The sequence below is a fragment of the Grammomys surdaster genome, unplaced genomic scaffold, assembly GCF_004785775.1.
Source record: "Grammomys surdaster isolate TR1022 unplaced genomic scaffold, NIH_TR_1.0 167, whole genome shotgun sequence".
NCBI classification, from domain to species: domain Eukaryota; kingdom Metazoa; phylum Chordata; class Mammalia; order Rodentia; family Muridae; genus Grammomys; species Grammomys surdaster.
The window spans coordinates 8,535,948-8,559,836 of NW_021604615.1; the positions used below are offsets into that span (position 1 = coordinate 8,535,948).

Consider the following 23,889-nt stretch of genomic DNA (forward strand, 5'->3'; position numbering starts at 1 on the left):
AATAAGGCAGGATCTTGGAGGGAGGAGCTAATGCAGAGACCATGGAGGAGTGCTGTTTCCCGTTGCTTGCTCAGCCTGTTTGCTTATAGAACCCAGGACCACCTGTTCATGGATGGTCCAAGCTACAATGGGCTGGGCCCTCCCTCATTGATCACTCATTGAAGAAAGCGCCTTACAGCTGGATCTCATGAATGAATCTCCTCAACTGAGGCTCCTTTCTCTCAGATGACTCTAGCTTGTGTCAAGATGACACAAAACAAGCCAGTACATGTGGTATTTTTTTTTCCTGACTGAAGTGTGTTAAATGAATTGGATGGCAAAATCCCTGTTGAGTAGGTACCTTCCTGGCACTCACTCTGACCTTATGTCCTCAGTTTGGTAACGTCACATTTCCCAGCTGGCACAGATGTTACAGAGGATGTTGTTAGCTCTCTGCATGGCTCCCCTTCTTCCACAGGGTAAATTGTAGAGAGCACAAACCATGCTCATCTTCACAAGAACAGCAGCCAACTCTAGGAACTGTAGTGATACTCACCCAGTGTTTGGTGATTTTGCAGAACTGTCTCTGGGCTTCTGCTGTCACTTCTGTCTTCTGAGATTGCTTCCGGGTCTCAAGCTGACACTCAACCAGCTAGCTGTTACTCTGTGGACTTCTGTCGTTACTTTGTGGAATCCTGGTCCTGCAGTAGGATCCTGTTACTTTGTGGTTATCTGTTGTTGCACAGGATTTTATAATTTACAACATGAATACCCATGTGCTATTTAAATTTGCTGAAAGCTGAATGTGGGAGCCATGTCTTAGCTCAAGCAGGTCTATATCAATGTTCTTCAAAACCCCAACCTAGTTCAGGATAGGAGAGGAAAAACATCCTCCTGGCTCTGTAATGAGAGAGGGAAACAAAGAAGCAACTCGGGGTATTAAGACATTGCATCCTTGGGAACAGTTAAACAGTAAACAACTTCCAACCGAGGTTAGGATAGTTTGATCCAATGCTCTAGTGATGCCTGCAGTGGGAACAGGAAGTGGGAAGCCCCTCCCTGGAGAGGTTTTCAACTTGGAACTCTAGTGTGACTGTTTGTTTCCTTACTCAGTTTCTGTAGGATGTTGCAAGGACTAACTTGGTGATACTTTTGCTTGTTTCTGAACTACACTACTCCAGTCACTGTTGCTGGATGTTAGGGGAACTAGATGTGCTGATATTTTGTTATATACCTGTTGCTTCTGTCTGTTACCTTCTACTTGTTGTTTTGGTTTCCTACATCCTTAATAAAGTCACTCATTTGGAACCAAAGCATTGCCATTGTCCATGATTCTCAGGACCCTAATGAACATGCTGCCATTCCTGATAGTATGAGGATCTGTTGTTACTCCTAGTGTTACTCTTTGGTACTGTGGGCTACTATTGTTTTGTGGTTTGTCATCTTAATCTGTGAATTTCTAGTGTTACTTCATGGGTTCCTCTTTATGTGTTTCTGCAACCAATGGACTCGTCTTAATACAATTGGTAAAACTCTTCTTAAGGGGACTATGTGGATGCTACTAAATTAGGTTAAATTAATACAGATGTTCTCTATTTACAAGGAATCAACTTAAGATGTTTTAACTCTTCTACAGTGTAATAGCATTTTCTTTTTTTTTTTAAATATTTATTTATTTATTTTATTGATGAGTACACTGTAGCTGTCTTCAGACACACCAGAAGAGGGCATCCAATCTCATTACGGATGGTTGTGAGCCACCATGTGGTTGCTGGGATTTGAACTCAGGACCTCTGGAAGAGCAGTCTGTGCTCTTAACCGCTGAGCCATCTCTCCAGCCCTAGCATTTTCTTTCTTCCAACTGTCCTTCACTTTTAGCACGTTATTCAATAAATGCATTTGATACATGATTTTCCCCAGAGATATGTAACCAAATACCTATTCACCCTAGTAATGACATTGACATCAGACCAAAAAATGATTTCACCCATATTTTGTTTAGTGAGCCAATGGGTTTTTTTTACTAGGGTGACTCACAGGAGCATAGGTGACTCTAAGACTACATCATGGAAAAGCTCACACCAGCATGACGGACGGTTTACCTCTGGAGCTCCCAGTGGATTGCTTCTGTTTATTTAATCTTAGGTAGGGATTTTGTGAATCTTCTTTCAGGTGCTTCTCCATCTCTTTATGTTTCTTTTGCCTCTGAGTGTTAGGTGCCCTATTCCTGTCTCCAGGAGGGAAGATTTCAATTCAGAGGAAATACCTAGCCACACAACATACTTAACATACTTAAAACTAGCTTTTAAACTTTCCCTTTTTTCAGGCAAGGTGCATAAAAGACAACTATGGGAGCCAATGCTTTCCTTCTACCAAAGGAGATCCCAGGATGGGACTCAGGTCACCAGGCTTCCAAAGGAAGCACTCACCCTTACCAGCTGAGACATCTCACTGACTCTAAACTCAGTTTCAAACAGACCTTGTTAGATACTTTTGCCAGATCATAGGTTTCTATTTGTTCTGAGAGTGCTTGTGGCAGGCTGGGTATAACCTATGCTGGGTGTATTAGGTGCACTTGTGACTAAGTGTTGTCACCTCGCATGGGTTTGTCAGGACAAACCCCATTGGAAGCTGAGCAGTTATATTTTATTGCCCCTGTTCTGGTATTATCTTGGAGTGATAACAGCGACAAAAACTTCATACAATCTGAATTATGGTTACCCTTTGCTTGCAAATACATCTCTATGAGTTTAATAAACAAAAGCCCAGAGCCACTGGGCATGTTTAGAATCGAGAGCCACACACCTTAGGTGTGTGGCTGGAATAATGCTAACTCCCACCCATAATGGGTCTATTAGTTTTAAAATGTATAAAGCAAGGATTATTAGAGTAAGCACATCAGAAATAATTTACATAATACTTTCCAAATATGAATACCTATGTCACCTAAGAATGTAAAAGACTAAAACTGAACATGTATTTCAGTTTTATTTTATATTTGCTAACTACACACTAGGCACTTTAAAATACTTTTGTCTACTCAGGTAAGAACCATTCCTAGTTCCACTTCGCTATCAAGGGGACACACGGGTTGCTGAGATCTTTCCCAGTAACACTCCTGGACAGTCAGTCCTGGCTGAGAGGCTCTACTTCCCACAGAGCCCATACTACCTATTTGGAAAACATGCCACCTGTTGACACTGCTTTTCCAGCTTTCTAGGAGCTGAAAGACATACATTTTAGGCGGCAGGTCAGCAAGACTGTCTTTGAGCCCCAGGGCTACATGTAAAAAGACACTGGCGTGTAGGATCCGGGAGCAGCCTTGCATTGACAGCTGCCTACCCAGGCAGGCAGGCAAATGGGACAGCGAGGTGACGGACGTGAGTGTAGACCAGCGGTTGTCCTTGCTAGCACCAGCCCGGCGCCAGGGCAGTCTGTAGGTCCGGAGAGGACGTCTAGAGACTGAGGCTAACCACCCTGGTTCCGCCAGACGACCGTGGCAAAGCCAACAAGGCGGGTCAAAAAGCACCGCAACCGGTTCTCGGGCGCCTAGGGTGGGTGGGTGGGGCTTGTGCTCACTGAGCATGCGCGCACAGCGGCCTCCGAGTTCGGGTAGCAACACAGATCACGTGGCTCCGCACCGGCCAATCAGCGGGACGGCGAGGCGGGGCGTCCAGCTGTGGCCCTCGGCGGGAGGCGGACGGCTTCCGGCAATAATTGGACACTGCAGGTCGGTGCGGTTGGTGGCTGTCTCGTCTGGACGGGACCCTCAGGTGAGAAGGGACTCGGGTCGGGGAGGGGCATCGGGCAGGAAGCCCCCGGCCCGCCCTCCGATGGCTGCCGTGCTGCCCGGGGTCCCCGAGCGGGCTGTGGACTCGTCCACCTCCCCGGGTTGCAGGCGTCCGCCCCCCACCGCTGCTGGCCTGTCCCCTGCGGGTCGGTGCGACCTCCCGAGCACACCTGCGTGTGCACCATCCTTCAGGCCTGCGCGTGCGTTCGCTGCTAGACACGGGAAATTTGCATCTTTGTCCTCACATCTCGTTTCTGCCTCTGTTCCAGTGGAGTTCCATCTCCATCCCTCGGCCTATCCAAACTCCCCAGAACTCAGGCATCTGGAGAACTGTCCCTGTGAAGGTCCTTGTTCCCCCTTATCTGCAGTGCCAACGCTTGATTTCCCACCATTACCAGAAAAGGTCCACCCCATTTCCTTCACATTCCGTTTTCCTTCGCTCCTGGGCATGTAGTCTTACTACCAAGCATCTGTGACAATTTCTCTGGACTCCTTGGAGTAAACCCCATTTCTGACACTCAGCCTGAAATATGCAGTGTTTTTTTTTCCCCCATGATCTTTCACAATCAGATTTACCCACATTTACATTTGATCCAGGTTGTTTGGATTTAATTTACTTGAAAATCTTACAAGAAAACTAGAGCTTTGGCAAAAAATCAAATGCTTATTAGGTCGAAGACAATTAATTTTTGAAAGGGTTTTATTATTGTTAAGTATGTGTGAGTCTGTCTGTGGACTCGCACGTGCACGAGTGCCCAGGGAGACCAGAGGCTTCCGATCCTGACGGACTGGAGTTACAGTGTGAGCCTCCTGGTTTGGCTGCTGGGAACCAAGTGCGGGGTCTTCTGCAAGAGCAGTTACAGTGAGCTCTTAACCGCTGACCCATCTCTCCAGCCCAGACCATACATTCTTTCTTACACTAGAACAATGAGATTATCATTCTCAGAATTTAAATGTAAAAAAAATAAAAGTGAAGCTTTTTTTTCCCCTTCAAAATTGAACCTGCCTTGCTATTTTTGTTTTAGTTTGTTTTATTATAATGCTCTTGCTATACATGCAAAGCGTTTGGTTTGAAGATAAACGTAACTGATGTGCAATCTAATTATTTTTTTTAGGTAATTTACAAGTAGAGCAACACATATAAAACCCCCCCCCCCAAAAAAAAAAAAAAAAAAAGACAAGAACAACAACCCAAACCACTCAAACCTGTAATTTCCTGGAATCTGTTTTAATAGGCTGTTATGATTACTATAAATATAGTGCCTAAGACATGGCTTGTGGAATAAGAGTCCATAATTTTGAATCCCGTCCTATGGGATTCTTTGCCTCTGTACTCTCATGTATAAATAGTGTTTTGTTATGATGTTGGTAGCTGAACAGACACAGCGCCTTGCATATGCTAAGCTCTTGCTGAGCCTTCAGATAGAGAATTAACTTCATAAAGCGTGTTTGCTGTTTGCTCCTTTACAGGTTAGCGTAAGGACTTAAACTAGGTGCAATTCAGTGAATTGTTCAGCGTTAATGCCTGGCCCTTTCTGAGTTCTAGTGTTTGCTGTAACTGTTTTCATTAGGAGAACATGTGCTTGTTGAAGAAGAAAGAGAGAAGGAAGAGGAAGAAGAACAAAGAAGAAGAAGAAGAAGAAGAAGAAAGTAGTATATTTTGCTTAGTTCAGGATCTTTAGTGTTAGTTTCCCCTAGGACATGAATTTGAAAAACTCATCCTGTTCTTCTGAAGTATCCCGTGTTCGTGTCCTGCTATGGGAAATAGAAACCCAGAAAAGACGTAAAGGTTTTTGGCCTGGAGTGCTTTTTGGCGTTAGGTAGCAATTCTCGTGCTTAAGTTCTAGTGCAGATGAGGGCTGGCGCGGGGGCTCAGTGGTTGAGCGCCTGCTGCTCTTGCAGAGGTTAAGGACCCACGTGGCGGCTTCCAACCGTATATAACTCCAGTTCCAGGAGGATATGACGCCTTTGTCTGTCATTTACTGTGCACCACATGGATTTGGTGCACCTACATACATGCAAGCAAAACACTCATACACATCAAATAAAAATAAATATGTATTTTTAAAAAGTACAGATTACACAAGCTATGTCACAGCTGAGAAGACTCAGACATTACTCATACATAAATATTTTCAGAAATGATTTCTGGATTTCAGTGTATGTGATGGCTAGTCTTGGTTGCCAACTTAGAAACATCTGGAAACAGGGAACCTCAATTAACTCCGTGACGTTGACCTATGGTAGTGGTTCTCAGCCTTCCTAACACTGTGACCTTCCTAACACTGTGATCCTTCATGTTGTAGTGAGCCCCCAACCATATAATTGTTTTTGTTGCTAGTTGATAACTTTAATTTTGCTACTGTTATGAGTTGTAATGTAAATATCTGATATGCAGGGTATCTGATATTTGTTCCTCCAAAAGGGGTCAAGACCCACAGATTGAGAACCACTGGCCTATGGCATATTGATTGTCTGTTTTCTTGATTGATGAGTGTCCTGTGATGGCCCATTGTTCTTTGGGTTGTACAGCCCTGGGCAGGAGGTCTGAGCTATATGGAGAAGCTATCCTGGCAAGCCACAAGTCACGAGTCAGTTAGAAGTCTTCTTCTATGGTTTCTGCTTGTGTTTCTGCCCGACTTGCACAGAGGGTGGACTATCACCCGTGAAATGAAACAAACCGTTTCCTCAACAAAGGTTTTAGAGTATTCTATCACGGCAACAGAAAAGAAACTAGACCATCTGAGCCTTTGCAAATCCTCAATATAAAGGTAGTTTTGATTTAAATATATTAATGAAAATCCTGGCATTCATGTCTTTTAACCAGGTAGATAAATTTCCATAAAATGTGGGTTGTCATCATTTAAAATCTTTTAGTAACATTATTTCCTGATCAGACACTCCAGGTTCCATTAAAAAAAAAAAAAACAACTGAGATATGAACCTTTTAAATTACAACTTGTCTTTTGTTTTATGAGAAAGGATCTTGCTCCAGAGTCCAGGTTGGCCTTGAATTCTTGCCTTAGATACTTGAGTGCTAGGGAAGCCACAGTGGTGGTTTTGTTTGTTTGTTTTTTTAGTGGTGCTTGGGCTTGAACCCAGGGCCTTATGAGCACTAGGCAAGTGCTGTACTACTGGTCTGTAGCCCCAGATCTGAGTGGCCTTTGTCATTGTTTATTGATACATTTGCTTCCAGAATTTGCCTTAGTTTATAAACTATACAGACTATGCTTGAAGCTAGTGAACTGATACCACAGTCACAAGACCATGTCGTGACAAGTCTGTAAAGTAAACTGTTAAAAGAACACATATTTTCCTCTAGGTTGGGAAATCGGGGACATTAAGGTTTTATTTTTATGGCTTGCTAGCTACCCATCCTTTAACCATCAAAACACTTAACTGAAGAGATGGTTAGAGCAAACTATTTTCTCACTAAGTTGTTCGATGTTTTCTCACTAAATTGTTGGATGATTTATAGTCGCATAGAATTGACATTAATCAAAATGTAGTTGGAAACAGTGGCTCATTTTATAGATACTGTTGAAACCTTTTAAAGCTAAAGGTAAGTGAGTATACCTAAAAGGGATCGGCTGCCTAGATTAGCACAATGTTTGCATCTGATGAAGCGTAGGTCATTTGTTAGCTGTGTGGGACTGTTGGTTCAGGAGCGTTTTGTTTGTTTGTTCTTCCTTTTCACTCTGTGCTACAGACCCTAGAACATTATCTTTCTAAGCACACTCTTCACATCAGCATGCTGCTCAAAAATGAACTCTCAGAGGTTGGAGTCTGTCACGGTCCCAGTCACAGTTCTAGGCCGTCAGCTCAGCCAGACTTCTGTTCAGGGTTTCAGAGCTGACACATACGTTCCAGCCTTAGTCTTCTTGCCCAGGTACCCGTCACTGCTGTTGATCTCTCACTTCTCTGTTTATGATATATACACGTATATGTATATGTATGTATATATATATATTTTTTTTCTCACATACATGTATACTTGTATAGCCATGTTCTGTTGTTGTCAGGGCCCTCCTAGCTGTGCTGCCTTTCTCTCTAGCTTTTCTCTTTATCACATCTGGTATTCATACTCTTCTGTGTGTACAAGCAAGCACCACATATAAACGCGTACTTTATAACTCACGTATGTGAATTGTCTTTGAATGTTCTCACTCATTTTACTGAGTATTTTAGTTCCTGTGCTAGGCTGCTTCCCATAGGCAGGTGAGAAATCTCATTACTTAGTTTATGTCCAGTGGTTATCATTGAAACAATTTAGTCATTAGTAACTTTTAAGGATTTTCAGAGTTGATTTAATTTTTTTCTGCACGATTCCCCTGTGATACTGAGAGATACTTGGCCAGTTCTGAGAGTTGCTTGCGACAGCCATGTTTCTGTAGCGTGTGCTTAGGCTGAGGTTTCTGTTTAAAGTTTCCCTCAAGTCTCCTGTTCTCTAGTGTGTCCTCTGCCCTAATTCTGAACGTTGTTGACAATCCGATAAGTCCGGATTGACGGGATGTGGTGGTGAACTTTGCATTTTGAGATTAGTGGTAGCTATGAAATAGGTTTGTAATATAACAGGTTTAAAAATCTAAAGAACATTTTGTTAAGCACCTCGTAATGCAGGATTTTAATTGATACGTAAGAGATAAAGATGTGTTCTGAGTATAAAGTAGTTTAGAAGGGGTTTGCACTCCTTTTGATATAAAAAACAAAACCAAAAATTATTTTAGTGTGCATTTCACACACTAGACCAGGACCTCTTGAAGATAATACAATGGTACGTATTTTCCTTTTCCTTTCTGTTTGTTTCTTATAATATAGTATAAATGCCCACTGGCAACCTGGCCTTTGTTGGTTAATGTCAATAGTTTGTGATCTCCCAAGTACTCAAAGCAATGGAATATTTGCTTTGATTTGATTGTCTTTTCAGTGCTGAGGATATTAAACCCAGAGTCTCATCTGTGTTAGGCAAATGCCCTGCCACTTACCTGCACCCTGCTAATGGGAAAGTGTGTTCCTTTCTGATGTAAATACTGTGCGTCTGAGTGTCCAGGTTGCTCTGCTGAAGTTCTGTGCAAGTCCAAGTGCCCTTTCTCTAACTACACTAAAAACTGTCCACCTGTGGACTGCTGTGTTGTATGGCTTCTTAATAATATTTCCCTTGTCATTCCTTTCTTAAAACGTGCTCTTTTGTCTTCCCTGTCTTTCCCGTCTTTCCCTCCACACCCTTGGTCTTCTTTCCAGGTTCTTTCCTGGCTTGTCTCTGTCCACTTGCACATCACCCGTTTGTGTTCTTTAGAGCTCCTTCCTCTGCCATCTCCATGTTTCCCACGCTGCTTACTCTTAGGATGCTGTGTCCATATGTTTGACTGCGCTTCTGAGATACGGGTCTATCCAGTCATCCATTCAATAAACAAATAAACGGTTACTGGACTCTGGCTCTGCCTGACGCTGCTTTGGTACTTGGATAGAACACTAAGCAAGACATTGCATTATCTTGGAAGAAAACAGAAGGCAAGATAATCTCAGATGATGACAGTGACAGAGGCTGATGAAGCGGGTTGGACATGTGGGAAGGGACCTGTTTGTGTGAAGAGACCAGGTAAGCCTCTGGAGGGAGGCGACATCTTGAATGTGTAAACATGACTAGTCGAGGCTGTTCTTTACTTTCAGTATGTATGGGAATAACCTTTGGACCTTAACACTCAGCCGGGCATCCCTTCCCGTGTCCTCCCAAGCCTGCCGCTCTGCTGTGTGCCTGTCCTGGAGCTCAGTGGTTAGGAGCACTTGGTGCTCTGGCAGAAGACCTAGGTCTGCCTCCCAGCACCTACATGGCAGCATTTTGTCTCACTGCTTCAGTGTGGCTCTGGTTGCGCCCCCAGCCCACCGCTTTTACTTACTGTAAAGCGAAGGTCTGATCAAATCGTTTGCCTTCCGACTTCCTGCCTCTGATTTTCTTAGGATGAAGCCCAGCTCCTTCCCTCTTCTGGCCTCATGCCATCCCTGACTTCCTGACCATATTCCACATTGACTCTGTGTTTTCACCCACGGTGATCTCTGGAGTAAGGTGGGGTTATGTTCAGTTGCCTCGTACACTGAACAGGGATGGATGGAGTGGGGAATGCTGTGTAGAGTGGTAGTCCTCAGCTGGCTCAGGACACGTTACCTATCAAGCAGTATGACCCACCTATGCTTAACCTAGTTACCACTTCAGTACAACGTACTGTACAGTCGTCACTGCTGGCTTACCACGGCTAGCCAGCACAGAGTCATATGCATCCACATGTTGAGAGATTAGTTCCAAATGAGAACAAAATTTGTGTTCTTTATGTGTATATAACTTTGAAAAAGATTTATTTATTTTCTGTATATGACTGTTGCTTCTTCAGACACACCAGAAGAGGGCATCAGGTCCTATTACAGATGATTGTGAGCCACCATGTGTTGAGAGAGCAGTACTCTTAACCGCTGAGCCATCTCTGCAGCCCTTGTATATAACTTTTAATGAAAACTTTTTTTTTTTTTTTTTTACAGGAGAACTATGCCGTTTCTGGGTCAGGACTGGAGATCTCCTGGATGGAACTGGATTAAAACCGAGGATGGGTGGAAAAGGTGTGACCCCAGTGGCCAGGAGCTCAGAAGCGAGGAGAGCCAGTACAGCATCAACCACAGCATGTGAGTCCCAGTGAGGTCCAGTTGCTGCTGCCCGCCTCTCACTGCAGAGCTCTGTCACCTACAGTTTTGCTCACCATTTTGTCTAGGCGTGTCTAATGTGTGACAGCCTTGGGTTAAAGGGTAGTCATCTGTACCCGGCTTGCACATGGGTGCTGAGGATTTGAACTCAGTCTTCCTGCTTGCACAGCAAGCTGTCTTAGCCGCAGAGCCATCCCTTCAGCCCAGGCCTGCATCTGAAACATGCCTGAGAGCCTTGTCCCCATTGAACATCAACTCGCTCATTCCCTCAACCCTTCAAAGACACTCCGAACACCCCTGTGTTTGCCCCTTTGTGACTAGGCTATATGTTCGTGTGGTGTCCTCAAGACCCAGCTGTCTTGTCACGTACTGGTAATGTTCCTTTGTTTCCCTTGTGCGGATCAGACACGTTTGTTCATGGTGCTGTTTTTGGTAGCCATTGGGAGTGCCCAGACATGTCACAGTTGTCACTAGTGCTGTTAGGAGTGCAGGAGTGCAGACATCTCAAAACTGTGCTCTCAGTTCCTTTGGTTTAGATGGTAATTTGCTCAGCGTTAAGGCCTGGCTGTAGTGTGCCATGCAGCTGTTCTGTTCCATGTCGACTGTTCTGTTCCATGTCAACTGTTCTTTTCCATGCCGGCTGTACTGTTCCATGCTGGCTATACTGTTGTATGTTTCCAGCACCGGTGCCTAAAGGTTTTCACTCTCTACATCCTCCCCAAAACTTACTTGATGCACTTTTGGGCAGGATAGTAGCCATCTTAATGGCCTCAAGTACTGTGGCAGCTTTAATTTGTATTTCCTTGAGAATTAATGATGCTGGCCACATGTTCTTGTGTTCTTAGGCCGTTTACATTTCTTCCTTGGAGAAAGAGTAAACTCCTCTGCCTGCCCTAAGGAGATTTATTGTTGAAATTCTTTCTGTCTGTCTGTCTTTTTTCTGTTTAATCTGTTTTTCTTTCTTTCAAGATTTATTTATTTATTTTATATATATGAGTACACTGTTGCTGTCTTCAGACACACCAGAGAGGGCATTGGATCCCATTACAGATGACTTTGAATCACTGTGTGGTTGCTGGCAATTGAACTTGGGACCTCTGGGAGAGCAGTTGGTGCTCTTAACCTCTGAACCATCTCTCCGCCCCCCCCCCTCTTCCTCCTTCTTCTTCTTCTTCCTCTTCTCTCTCTCTCTCTCTCTCTCTCTCTCTCTCTCTCTCTCTCTCTCTAAGCTAGATAAGTGACATTTATCTTGGTCATATGACCAAAGGTTATAAAAATAGGAAGTGTTTGCTCTAAAATGTAGTCGATTGATAGTTTATATACATGAAGATCTGGAAAGTTTATACAATGTAAATACTTTTATTAACATTTATACACATTCAGCCGGGCAGTGGTGGCGCACGCCTTTAATCCCAGCACTTGGGAGGCAGAGGCAGGTGGATTTCTGAGTTCGAGGCCAGCCTGGTCTACAGAGTGAGTTCCAGGACAGCCAGGGCTACACAGAGAAACCCTGTCTCGAAAATCAAAAAAAAAAAAAAAACATTTATACACATTCAGTTTTAACACTGGAAGCATATTTTTCTTTACTTTTAGATTTTCATAAATCTGGCAGTAAAAAAACCATCACCAAAAAGTGTAACCTCTTCCTACCTCAAAATACTTCGTAAAAGTAGCAGCTAGTTAATCATTTGCCAGAGTAGGTATTGTTCTTGATCCTGACCTCTGGGTCTCCCATGGCTCCAAGTCCTCTGTTTCCCATCGAACCTGGGGAGCTTCAGAAGCACTCACGGTACCCAGAGGACATTGCGCCAGCAGGGTCAGTGAGGTGGGAGCTGCAGCCAGGCGGCTGAGCTGGGAATGAATGTTTCCTGCACCTGAAGGTGGCATGGTAAATATCACACAGCTCGTGCACATGGAGGCCCAGCTTAGGACCTGGCTGGATGTCCTCTTCTGCAGTGTGCCATTTCTGTGACACTGCTTCAGGAGAGCAATAGCATCTCATTGTTCCCTTGATAAGATTGTGACTAAGCTTCTTCAGATTCAGAATGATCTCATGTTTGAATCGCTGCTCACAGATCAGTAGGAGAGTAAGTGTAAGATTGTAAGATTCAAGGCCCTGTGTGTTCTCGGGAGTTGGTGTCATGACTTGGCTGTGACAGTGTAGTTATGTGTTTGAGGTGCTGTCTGGCTACCTGAGTGCTCGCAACTATTGTCTGTGCTGTTTCATTGCTGACAGGGATGGACAGACTTAACATGGCAAACTCAGCTGTCTGAGTAGGAATGCACACTGCAGTGGATGAGAAGTGGCTTTTACACAATCTTCTCATCAAGAGCAGTGAAGGGAAGTGCACGCTTTTAGATCAGTGGTTTCTGTGCCATTCTCACAGGCTCCTCCAGCCAGCCTGGACCCACAGTACCTTCTTCCACGCTTTAGACCATGAATTAACCTCAGTGTGTCCAAAAAATGCATTTTTAGTGTTCATAGTGGGGATTGCTGTTTATACTTTTTCTCTGTGTGATTGTTTGAGGCAGGGTTTCAGTGTGTAGCCCTGGCTATCAAGGACTCCTTCTGTAGATCAGGCTGGCTGGTGTAGTTTTTCTTTTCTTCTTTCTTTCTTTCTTCCTTTCTTTCCTTTTCTTTTTGGTTTTTCGAGACAGGATTTCTCTGTGTAGCCCTGGCTGTCCTGGAACTCACTCTGTAGACCAGGGAGGCCTCAAACTCAGAAATCCACCTGCCTCTGCCTCCCAAGTGCTGGGATTAAAGGCGTGTGCCACCACCACCCAACCGTTTTTCTTATTACAAGGAGGGAATTCTTCTCTAAAGACAAGATTTTTGAGTTGTCATGGCTTGACTTGAATTTCTTGTTTCATAAAAAAGGAAAACTGGTAAAATACTTTAAATGTATTTAAATATCATAACTAACTTTGATCTGTTGGTTCTATTAAGTACTTTGATATTTGATAGATGCTTATTAAGAAAATGTACAGCATAACAGTACTCAGTGTCAGTGCAGCAGTCAGTGTCAGTGCAGCAGCAGTCAGTGTCAGTGCAGTAGTCAGTGTCAGTGCAGCAGCAGTCAGTGTCAGTGCAGTAGTCAGTGTCAGTGCAGTAGTCAGTGTCAGTGCAGTAGTCAGTGTCAGTGCAGTAGTCAGTGTCAGTGCAGTAGTTAGCATCAGCCCAAGCTGTAGGTGATAAACAGGAACATAATGTTCACTTTCCTTCGATTGGAGACATAGCAAGTTTATTGTCATACTCATATTGCTGCTAGGGTTCCTTTCAGGGCTTCTATGGTTTTGTTTATAAATGCTTAACTTAGGTCTGAAGTCTTCTGATGTTTGGGAGAATCTAAAGCCACACTCTCTTTCTGGAGTTTTGTTTTTGTTTTTGTTTTTTTTTTTAATAAACAAGAATAAATCTTGGGCTGGAGAGATGGCTCAGCGGTTAAGAGCACTGACTGTTCTTCCAGAGGTCCTGAGTTCAAATCCCAGCAACCACATGGTGGCTCAAAACCATCCGTAATGAGATTGGATGACCTCTTCTGGTGTGTCTGAAGACAGCTACAGTGTACTACTCATAAATAAAATAAATAAATAAATCTTTAAAAAAAAAAGAATAAATCTTAGTTTCTTCATAATGAAAAAAATATATATAATGTAGATATCTCCCTTGAGTTTCCAGCTCTTGACTTCCTTGAAATTTAACTAGTCTTCACCAGGATTTAATAGAGACTTTATTATGATTCCCGGAATTACCAAGCAAACATTTTCTTAGAAAAGACACACTAAATAGATTTCTCTGTGAAAAACTTTCTTTAATAAAATATCTTTATTTCAGTATCTTAAATAGCGGTGAAGAAGAAATATTCAATAATGAGTGTGAATATGCAGCCAAAAAGAGGAAGAAGGAACATTTTGGAAATGACACAGCTGCTCACAGTAAGAGTGTTTTCATGATAAGTCTATAATCTTTTATGTGTGGAATATATATGCTACCAGGATGAATTGCACGGCAGTGCTCTCTGAGGTACAGGGATGGAGCCGTGTGTGCAAACACTGTGTTTAGTGCTGCCTGTCTGTCTGGTTCAGACTGCTTGCAACTCAGCTGCTTATACAAACAAAACTGTCAAGCCTGAAGCTTACGTCTGCTTCTGAGTAGCCATGTGTGGTCCTGCACTGAGCTTTTCTGAGCAGAAAGGCACCTAGGAGGGATTGTCTCCATGTGGGGCCATGGGGAGTGAGGGCAGGAGGCAGCAGTGGGCAGAGCTGGAACAGAGGGTGACGATGGACAGGTAGTCAGGCTTGAGGAAGTTCTGTCACAGCTCTGCCCACCTTGGCACATGCCATGAACAGCTATAAAGGTTAGGAGAAGGTAGAACCATGTGAAGAACCTTTCTGATCTTACGTGCACCATTTACAGCTGTAAGAGGCCGTAAAAGACTAGACTATTACGTATACAATGATATAGGATAATAGTATAATATTTTTAAAGCATTTATACTTTGGTATAAAAATATGAATTTTCTTCTAAGTTAATAAGGTATGGTAGTGTCAAAAATAATAACTTTTCATGTAGAGGTGTCTAAACACTTACGAGATACTAGGGAGCAAAGTACGTATTAATACTCACCCGAGCAGAGGCATGTCTTAGCTGGGACAGGGAGTTATGTTGTTAGCGTGTCCTGTCGTCACAGTGCCCCTAAACTAGTGACGTTGAAATGATTTGCCAGGTTTTAAAGCCATTTCGTCTTTGTTCTAGGTTTTTATCGTGAGAAATGGATCTATGTCCATAAGGAGAGCACAAAGGAGGTAAGTGTGCGCTAGAAGAGCGTGCCGTGTGTCTCTCTGTTGGATACGTCACAGTGGTTAATAAGTTTCATTAGTAATACGAGGCCTATAACTCATACCCGTGTGTGTGTGCGTGTGTGTGTGTGCGTGTGTGTGCATGTGTGTGCGTGTGTGTGCGTGTGCGTGTGCGTGTGTGTGTGTGTGCGTGTGTGCGCGTGTTACACCCATGTTCACACACACGTGTATGTAGGACATCTTTCTGAAATAGTGGTTACAGTTAGGTACATGTACGTGTGTTCATTAATATGTGTATGGCTGGGCACTGGGAATGTGTGGTATAGTCATGCATGTGGTGTTATGACCAAGCCCGCTCAGTCAGTCAACAAGTTCTCCAGCGCAGGAGTGAGGATTAAAAGAAAGAGACTGTTAGACAAAATTGCAGCGTGACCCCAGGCAGTTCTGAGGCTGAGGCAGGTTTGTTTATTCCCACTTTTCTTTTAAACCCTTTTAATTACATGCAAGTATTTAAGTCAGTTCTAGGTTGAGGAACTAACAATACAATAAATACAAACAGTCAAGGAACAAACAAAGCAATAGACAAAGTCCTGTGATCACCCCGTGATCACTCTCATGTTCAGCTCTTTCTACAGGCTCATCAGGATGACAAAAATATCTGAGCCTACTTCCCTGTCCTAGCCCACAGTCATATTCATACCTGAGGCCTGCTTCTTTGTTCTAGCTTAAGACTTAGATTCCTGACTGAAATTACTTCTCTATTTTAGCCTAAAATTAGATTCCTGCCTGAACTTACTTCCTTATCATAGCCTAATGTCAGATTCCTGCCTAAAGCCCATTTCCTTGTCCTTGGCCAATGTCAGATTCCTACCAAGCAGCCCCAAAAGCTCTCCACAGTGTTAGATGTATTAGAGGTATATAAAGTATGTAGTATGTATGTGTTATATGATCTGTATGGTATGTGCTTGTGCTGGATGGATGTGTATGGATGGTAGGCACCCGTGTGTGGTGTGTGCATAGATATGGCACATGCTCTGCACTCTGAGTGCTGTGTGGTATATTTCTATATATGGTGTGTATTTGGTGTATAATGTATATGTGATATTATTTCATGTGTGCGGTATATGGCATGATGTGATATTTCATGTGTGCGGTGTATGGCATGATGTGATATTTCATGTGTGCGGTATATGGCATGTTTATGTAACATGATGCACGTGAATGTGATATGTTTGTGCATGGACAGTGCATATGGTACACATGGGTGTGGTAGTGGTGTTTGCACTGTCTGTGATCCCTGAGTTTGGATATATGTGTACTTTTGATCCCCACCCATCTACATCTCAAGGGTTCCTTACATCAAGCAGACATTCCTGTGGGTTGGATCCGTGTTCCATCAGTTCAAGCTGCTGATGCTGCTCAAGATTGTCCTTTATTTCGAGTTTTGGGTTTCACCACTATGTGCAGACACCATGACCAAGGCAACTATTATAAAGGACAATATTTAATGGGGCTGGCTTACAGGTTCAGAGGTTCAGTTGGTTATCATCGAGGCAGGAAGCATGGCAGTGTCCAGGCAGGTATGGTGCTGGAGGAGCTGAGAGTTCTATATCTTTATCCAAAGGAAGCCAGGAGCAGACTGTCCTCAGACAGCTAGGAGGAGGGTCTCAAAGCTCAACCTCACAGTGAGACAGCCTCCAAAAAGCCACACCTCCTAATAGTGCCAGTCCCTGGGCCAAGCATATTCAAACCACCACAAATGCCCGCGAGCTCCTCCTCCTTGTGTAATGCAAAGTGGCTCATGGGAAGGTATGTTGATGTTGGCTCTGCAGGCCACTGTGGACTTCTGTCTGCATTTGATTGCTAAGCTGAAGAAAGCCCTTTAATGAGTCATTACATAAACCAGTTGAGTACACTGTGTCTCTCTCTACCTGGTTTTAAGTAAACCCAGTTCCTCCTATAGACCTTGAACATCTGCATTTGCTTTATTTTACAGCTGTTGAGAAAAAGAAACTAATGGTGCAACTTTACACAGTTATGAGGTTAGCGTTAGTTAAGTGTTCCAGAAATGTTAATGTCTTTTTTAAAATTTACCACATTTGTTTATTCAATGTATGCGTGTGTGCATGTGTGCGTTCATTCGTGTGTGTGTGTGTGTGTGTGTGTGTGTGTGTGTTTATGGATGGGGCGGTCTTCTTGTAGGGCAGTTTGTAGGAGTCGGCTTTCTCTACTGCCGTGTGGGTCCTGGGCTTGAACTCCAGGTGTTAGACTTGGTAACAGGCACGTTAACGATTGTCTTTAAACCATCCCGGCTTCCTAGAAGATGCTTCACTGTGGGAAAGAAAGCTTACTTGTTGATGGTTAATGTCCTTAAGTGATCGTAGGATGAGGCCAGTCCTTGACGTACGTAACACTGAAAGACTGTCAGAGCTAACCTAACTGTACAAAGCCAAGCTCAGTTAAATATCTCCCCTACTTTGTGAGTCGTGTGGGTTCTATCTAGGAAAAGCAACAAGGGGTTTATTAGGAGACTGCCAGGGCATCTTGCGGCTTCGTGGGATGGGGTCTGGCAGGCTCACAAAGAACTCAGGACTAGCTGTTGGCTCTGTGCCTCGTCCTGTACTGTTTTTTTTATACCTGGTAGTGACCCAGGCGGCCGGCCGGTGAAGACAGGTGCTCCTGAGCGCCTGCTGACCTTGTTCCGTGTGAGTGAGTCGTCACCACAGAGGTGTGCTCACCACCATAAAGTTTTTTTCCTTACAGTGAAATGCACTTCAGATTATACTTCGTACTCTGTCCTATGCGTCCCCACAGCTCCACAGCAGTGGTTGGCATGTAGCAAATGCTGAGAAAACACGGGTATCCGTGTTTCGTGCAGATGTGTGGTTGGGTTGTGCATGTTAGGGCTGTTCTTAGAGCTGCGTAGTTTTCCTGCGAGGGCAGCAGAGATGTCACTGTCTCTGTGGCTCCTCAGCATCCCTGACAGCCTTTGTCTAACTCAGAGTCACCTGTGCTTCCTAACTGTCCTCCAGCTTACCGGGCCCCATAACTCTGAACTGGATATCTGTGTGTTGTTTACGTATTTCAGATGCAGAAGGAAGGTTTTAAGATCTGTCTTGACCTGAAGAGAAATCTGTACAGACCAATACAGAAAACAGAAGACATTTCATACAGAACAGCAAAACAACACTGAGGAGAAATTACTTACATTTCATTTTTGATTCGCAGACCTCTGTATCTCATTATAGCAGTTGGCTTTTGGGGTGCTCAGCTCGCATGATCCCAGCCTGGAGACCAGCTGTCGTCAGGCTGGGGTCACATGAGCACATTTCTCCTGGAACAGTCAGAGCTCCCTGCAGAGATGCTACTGAGCATATACAGCCAGACCCCGAGGCTCCTGTTCACCCCACCTTGTCCCCAGTCACAGGAAGCAGAGTGCCAGCAGTGGGAAAAACTGCCGTGTGTCTCAGTAACTCGGTGGGCTTAGGGTTAGCGTTGCTGTCGGACATGGAATTAATACAAATGCCTTTCGTTAGAGACTTTTATGCTCTAACCAACTTCGGCTTTGCACTGGGTTTACCTGGCTGACTTCCCTGCTTGTCTGATGTCTTCTAGAGGCATGGCTACTGCACCCTGGGAGAAGCCTTCAACCGCCTAGACTTTTCAAGTGCAATTCAGGATATCAGAAGGTTCACGTACGTGGTCAAAGTAAGTGTCCTTGCAGAAGCAGCTTCAGTGACTCTGGATGAGGAGTTTGAAGGTTGCAAGCGTGAGATGTTACATAAAGGGTCACCTGTCTGTGTGCAGAAAGGAAAGGGACAGCTCGGGAGAAGACATGGAGGGGGGTTGCAACACCGAGGTCACTGTCGCACCTCCCAGAGGCCACGGCAGCTAAGATATTACAGGGCCTTCTTCTTTTAAACACCTCCCACATTTGAGCTCATGAGGACCCCTCATGACTCCACATGCATGGTCTCCTTCTCGTGTTCTCTCAGAGTGAGCCTGTTACATACAAAGGAACAGCTAGCTAATAGACGGAGAATTTTACACAGACTAGAACTGCGGAAAGTCTGCCTGCCTTACTGATGGCTTCTGAGAAGGTTCTGTTGGCGCTCTTCAGAAGGGAAAGGCCTTTGCTGTGTTATCTCACTTAGGGCTTGCTTTTGTCTGTGACTCATCCACTGCACTGCACTGTTGGTAAAGGACCAGTCCAGCTTCACACCGGCTAGCCCGTTCCTGGGCTGCTCTAGGCTCTTGCTGCCTCCTAGGCATTTCCAAGTGTTGCTGCAGGTCAGAGACGTGAGGCTGGATGGCTCTTGGTCTCTGCTAGTGTGATGTGTCATGTGTGATTCTAGGCAGCACTAGTGGGTGGCAGGAGAGGCGGTCACGGCGTCTTCTGGTACCCAGTGTTGACAGGGCAGTAGCTCCTGAGCGCCTGCAGATCATCTGTCTAAGTGCCTCTGTCCTGCTGATGGAACTTGTTCAAGAGTGGAGGGGTTAGGTATCAGGGAGGACAGGCCAGCTCTCACAGTACTATTGCTACCAGTCTACAATACTTCTGGAAATAATTTTTTTTTACAAAGTAGAAGTGATGGGGGCTGGAGAGATGGCTCAGAGGTTAAGAGCACTGACTGCTCTTCCAGAGATCCTGAGTTCAAGTCCCAGCAACCACATGTTGGCTCACAACCATCTGTAATGGAATCTGATGCCCTCTTCTGGTGTGTCTGAAGATAGCAACAGTATACTTATATACATAAAATATTAAATAAATAAATCTTTAAAAATAAAACGAAACCAAAAAAAAAGTAGAAGTGGCTTATTCTGCTTCTAAATAACAAGTTTTCTTAAAAGAAAACTTATACCTGTTCAGAATATAATTAGTCCCGTCCTGCTAGCCGGGTGTCTTAGCTTTCTGGAGCTGTGATGAAATACTCTGACAAAAAGCAGCATGAGGGATGAAGGGACTTGTTTCACATCCTAGGGAGCTTTGGCATCCTACTCACTGGTGGCTCATTGGCAGCTCCGGGCTGGCTCGTGTGTCCTCAGTGGTGACACCCCTGGGCTGGCTTGTGTGTCCTCAGTGGTGGCAGCCCTGGGCTGGCTTGTGTGTCCTTTGTCCTTTTGTTCCTTCTACACTTGTTCGTTATCCTAAGACATAGTTGGGTTTGATGCTCTCTGTGTGTTTCTTGAGAGGATATGAGTTTTCCTACGTTGTTAGTGTGTGTTTGGCTGACTGGTTTCCCATGAGCAGTGACTCTTGCTTCATTTCAGTAATCTTGAGAGATGGTAAAAGCTTGACGTGCAGCTGCTCCCTGGAATTGGGCAGGGGCCAGGTTTTAGCCTGGTTTGTTTGCTGGTTTGCTTTTTGCTTTTTTAAAAAATAGGGTTTTGTCCTGTAGCATTTTGTTGTTTCTGTCTCCTGATTTGCTTTTGTTATTGATATGCAAATCTCATGGCATGTGTGCGTTTAGAAGCCTTCCTTCCCTTCTTGGAGTATTTTGAGAAGTGGTATTGGTTCTTTACGTGGATGGTAGCACTCAGCAGCAGAGCTGTCTGGCCCTGGCTTTTTCTTGAGAACGCTTGTCCCACTGCCGTAGTCTTGCTGTCCACCACAGGTCTGCAGAGGCTCTTTTGTTGTGAGGCATTCTCAGGCTAGGATGATAGCAAACTCTGGACCAGATGTTATTCCCTGACACAGAGCTGTGGAAGGGAGGAGAGACAAGAAGGTGACAGGTTTGTTGTGACTTGAAACAGGTAACTGACATAGCTGGATGTATCCTCTGAGGCCTGAGAGGGTGAGAGTCATGCAGAGTTGTATTACAGAAGAGCCTTTAGAACAGTAGAACGTGAGCCCGCCTGAGTTGTGGGAACCATAGGGAAAGAGTAAGGACTTTGTACGTTATAAAGACGTCAGAAGTAAGGCCACACCTTACTGATCCGTAGATGTTAACAAGTTGGTGAAGGAAATGTTTCTAGTGTGGGTCCAAAAAGTACACCCCAGCTCCAAGGTATTCATAGTAAATACCTAAATGTAGGAACCTGACGTCAGGATAGAGGGTGGGAAGACACAGGTAAAAGTGGAGAGGGACAGGAAGCACGGGACAGCACAGCAGCCCCTGTGCAGTGCCAGCAGGAACTGTGTGACAGATGGTTGTACAAGGGGTTGTGTGTACAGGACTGTTGCAGGGCTACAGGAGGCACAGGCGTCAGGAGGCACGGGCGTCAGGAGGAGGAGCCCTTGTCTTTACATCAGGTTGGCTTACGTCACAGTTGGCTCCAGGGATCTGACTTGGTTCCTGAATTTACAATGTCTGAAGTGGTACCTGAAGCTTAAGTGTGGCGATCTTGAAACCTCAGCTTGGAAGGAAGGGCCTCTTGACGTCTTGATTGTCTGGTCAGTTTTCAGCAATGGGTCAGAGCATGAAGGAGCGTGTGGAGAGTCTGTTAGTGACCAGAGTCCTCTGCAGCTGGGAGGCTGAGCATTTACTTATCTCACAGGCCTGCAGCAGACCTGTTGAGATTCTTGAGCAGACGGAAAGCAGGCTTCCTTACCTCAGGAGCTGGAGCTGGGTCCCCACAGCGCACAAAGATAGTAGCCCTTCCCTGAAGCCGCCTTACCGGAGTGCTCATATCGGTGTATCTCACACCGTGCTCCAGTGGGTGACCTCACACCGTGCTCCAGTGTGTGACCTCACACTGAGCTCCAGTGTGTGACCTCATACCATGTTCCAGTGTGTAACCTCATACCGTGCTCCAGTGTGTGACCTCACACCGTGCTCCAGTGGGTGACCTCACACCGTGCTCCAGTGGGTGACCTCACACCAAGCTCCAGTGTGTGACCTCACACCGTGCTCCAGTGTGTGACCTCACACTGTGCTCCCGTGTGTGACCTCACACTGTCCTCCAGTGGGTGACCACACCGAGCTCCAGAGTGTGACCTCACACTGTGCTCCAGTGGGTGACCTCACACGGAGCTCCAGTGTGTGACCACAGTGTTTCCATAGTGAATGAGTTCACAGACGGCTTAGCGTTTCTCTTCTTTCTTCAAGCTGCTGCAGCTAATTGCAAAGTCCCAGTTAACCTCACTGAGTGGAGTGGCACAGAAGAACTATTTCAATGTTTTGGATAAAATTGTACAAAAGGGTAAGATTATTACTGGAACATTTATTGTCTTTTTTTAAATAAAATATTTATTGACTAATAATTTACAGAGTCTATAACCTGGCCATTTACACAGCTCACCAGTTGTAGTGCAGCATATTCATAGGAGTGGGAAACCATCACTGATTTTAACTTTATAACATTTTTGACAGTTACGTGCTCTGTTGGGTTGTATCTGTTCCCATCTCTCACCCATTCTGTGCTGAGTTTTATGTCAGCTTTACACAAGCTAAAGTCGTCTGTGAGGTGGGAGCCTCAGTTGAGAGATTCCTCATAGGATCAGGCTGTAGGCAAGCCTCGAAGACGTTTTTTTAAATTAGTGATTTATGGGGGAGGGCCCAACCCATCGTGGGTAATATCATCCCTGAGCTGTGGTCCTGGGTTCTATAAGAAAGCAGGCTGAGCAAATCATGGTGAGCAAGCCAGTAAGCAGCACCCTCCACTGCCTTTGCATCAGCTCCTGCCTCCAGGTTCCTGCCCTGTTTGGGTTCCTGTCCTGACCCTTCAGTGGTGAATAGTGATGTGGAAGTGTAAGCTGAATAAACCCTTTCCTCCCCAGGTTGCTTTTATCGTGGTGTTTCATCACAGCAATAGTAACCCTAACTAAGACACTTGCCTACTCCTTCTTCCCCCTGGTCTTCCTCCTACTTAGGCAGGCAGCCATAGCTGCTGAGCACCCGTGACTGCAGTGCGGCCATAGCTGCTGAGCGCTGTGACTGCAGTGGCTACAGCGTGTCCAGAAAGCGACATTTCCTCGCATTCCTCTCTATCCACTGAGGTCTTACAGTTTTTTCATTTAGGTTTGAGCACTAAGTGGTCACATATCCCCATCACCTGGACTAGTGAAAAATCTCTGTATTAACCTCCATTCACTGCAAAGATAAGCTTCTCTGACCAGGGCTGAGAGCAGCACAAGGCTATGAGCATAAGCATAAATATTAGAAACACTTTGACATGTATCTAGCAAAACTGTAGTAATAGGTCTGTCCTCCCCCGACCCTGGCCCCAGGGCCTGTTCTCTCTCCAGCCACAGGCTTTTGAGCAGGTTTATAGTACCAGACTTGCACTTCCTGCCACAGGGCAAACACTAAAATCCAATCAGTCAGGGAGGAGTTGGTTGTCCCCCCACAGAGCAAACATTGAAATCTAATCAATCAGGAGGAGTTGGTCTTTAAAGTCTGAATCTTAACTGGAAACTGGATGCAGAGCAAGTTGCTTTTTCTGACACCAGGCCAGACGATGAGTCTCTCCAGCAGCTGAACCGTGTGCTGCAAGGAAGGAGCTGATCCCAGAGAGAGTCAGGCCTACAAAGATCCTTGTCCTGTCATAGTTACCCAGAGAGAGCCAGGCCTACAAAGGTCCTTGTCCTGTCATGGTCACCTAGTCATCCTTCATTCCACCGTTGGGTTCCGTAATCCGTAAGATTGCAGCTCTGTGACTTAGGCACCATGCGAGTCATACGTTTCCTC

At 44.9% G+C, this 23,889-nt stretch overlaps 1 protein-coding gene across 2 annotated transcripts in view; it reads left to right on the forward strand.

Moving 5' to 3' along the window:
• The first annotated feature begins 3,627 nt into the window (after positions 1-3,627).
• The window catches only part of Fbxo25 (F-box protein 25), a 32,302-nt gene continuing 12,040 nt past the window's right edge, over positions 3,628-23,889 (forward strand). For both annotated transcript variants that reach the window (XM_028766374.1, XM_028766375.1), the window contains exons 1-6: positions 3,628-3,752; positions 10,301-10,441; positions 14,295-14,395; positions 15,216-15,265; positions 18,875-18,967; positions 22,309-22,402. In XM_028766374.1, coding sequence (XP_028622207.1) covers positions 10,308-10,441; positions 14,295-14,395; positions 15,216-15,265; positions 18,875-18,967; positions 22,309-22,402 — 472 coding nt within the window. In that variant the 5' untranslated portion in view covers positions 3,628-3,752; positions 10,301-10,307. The remainder of the gene's footprint in view (positions 3,753-10,300; positions 10,442-14,294; positions 14,396-15,215; positions 15,266-18,874; positions 18,968-22,308; positions 22,403-23,889) is intronic.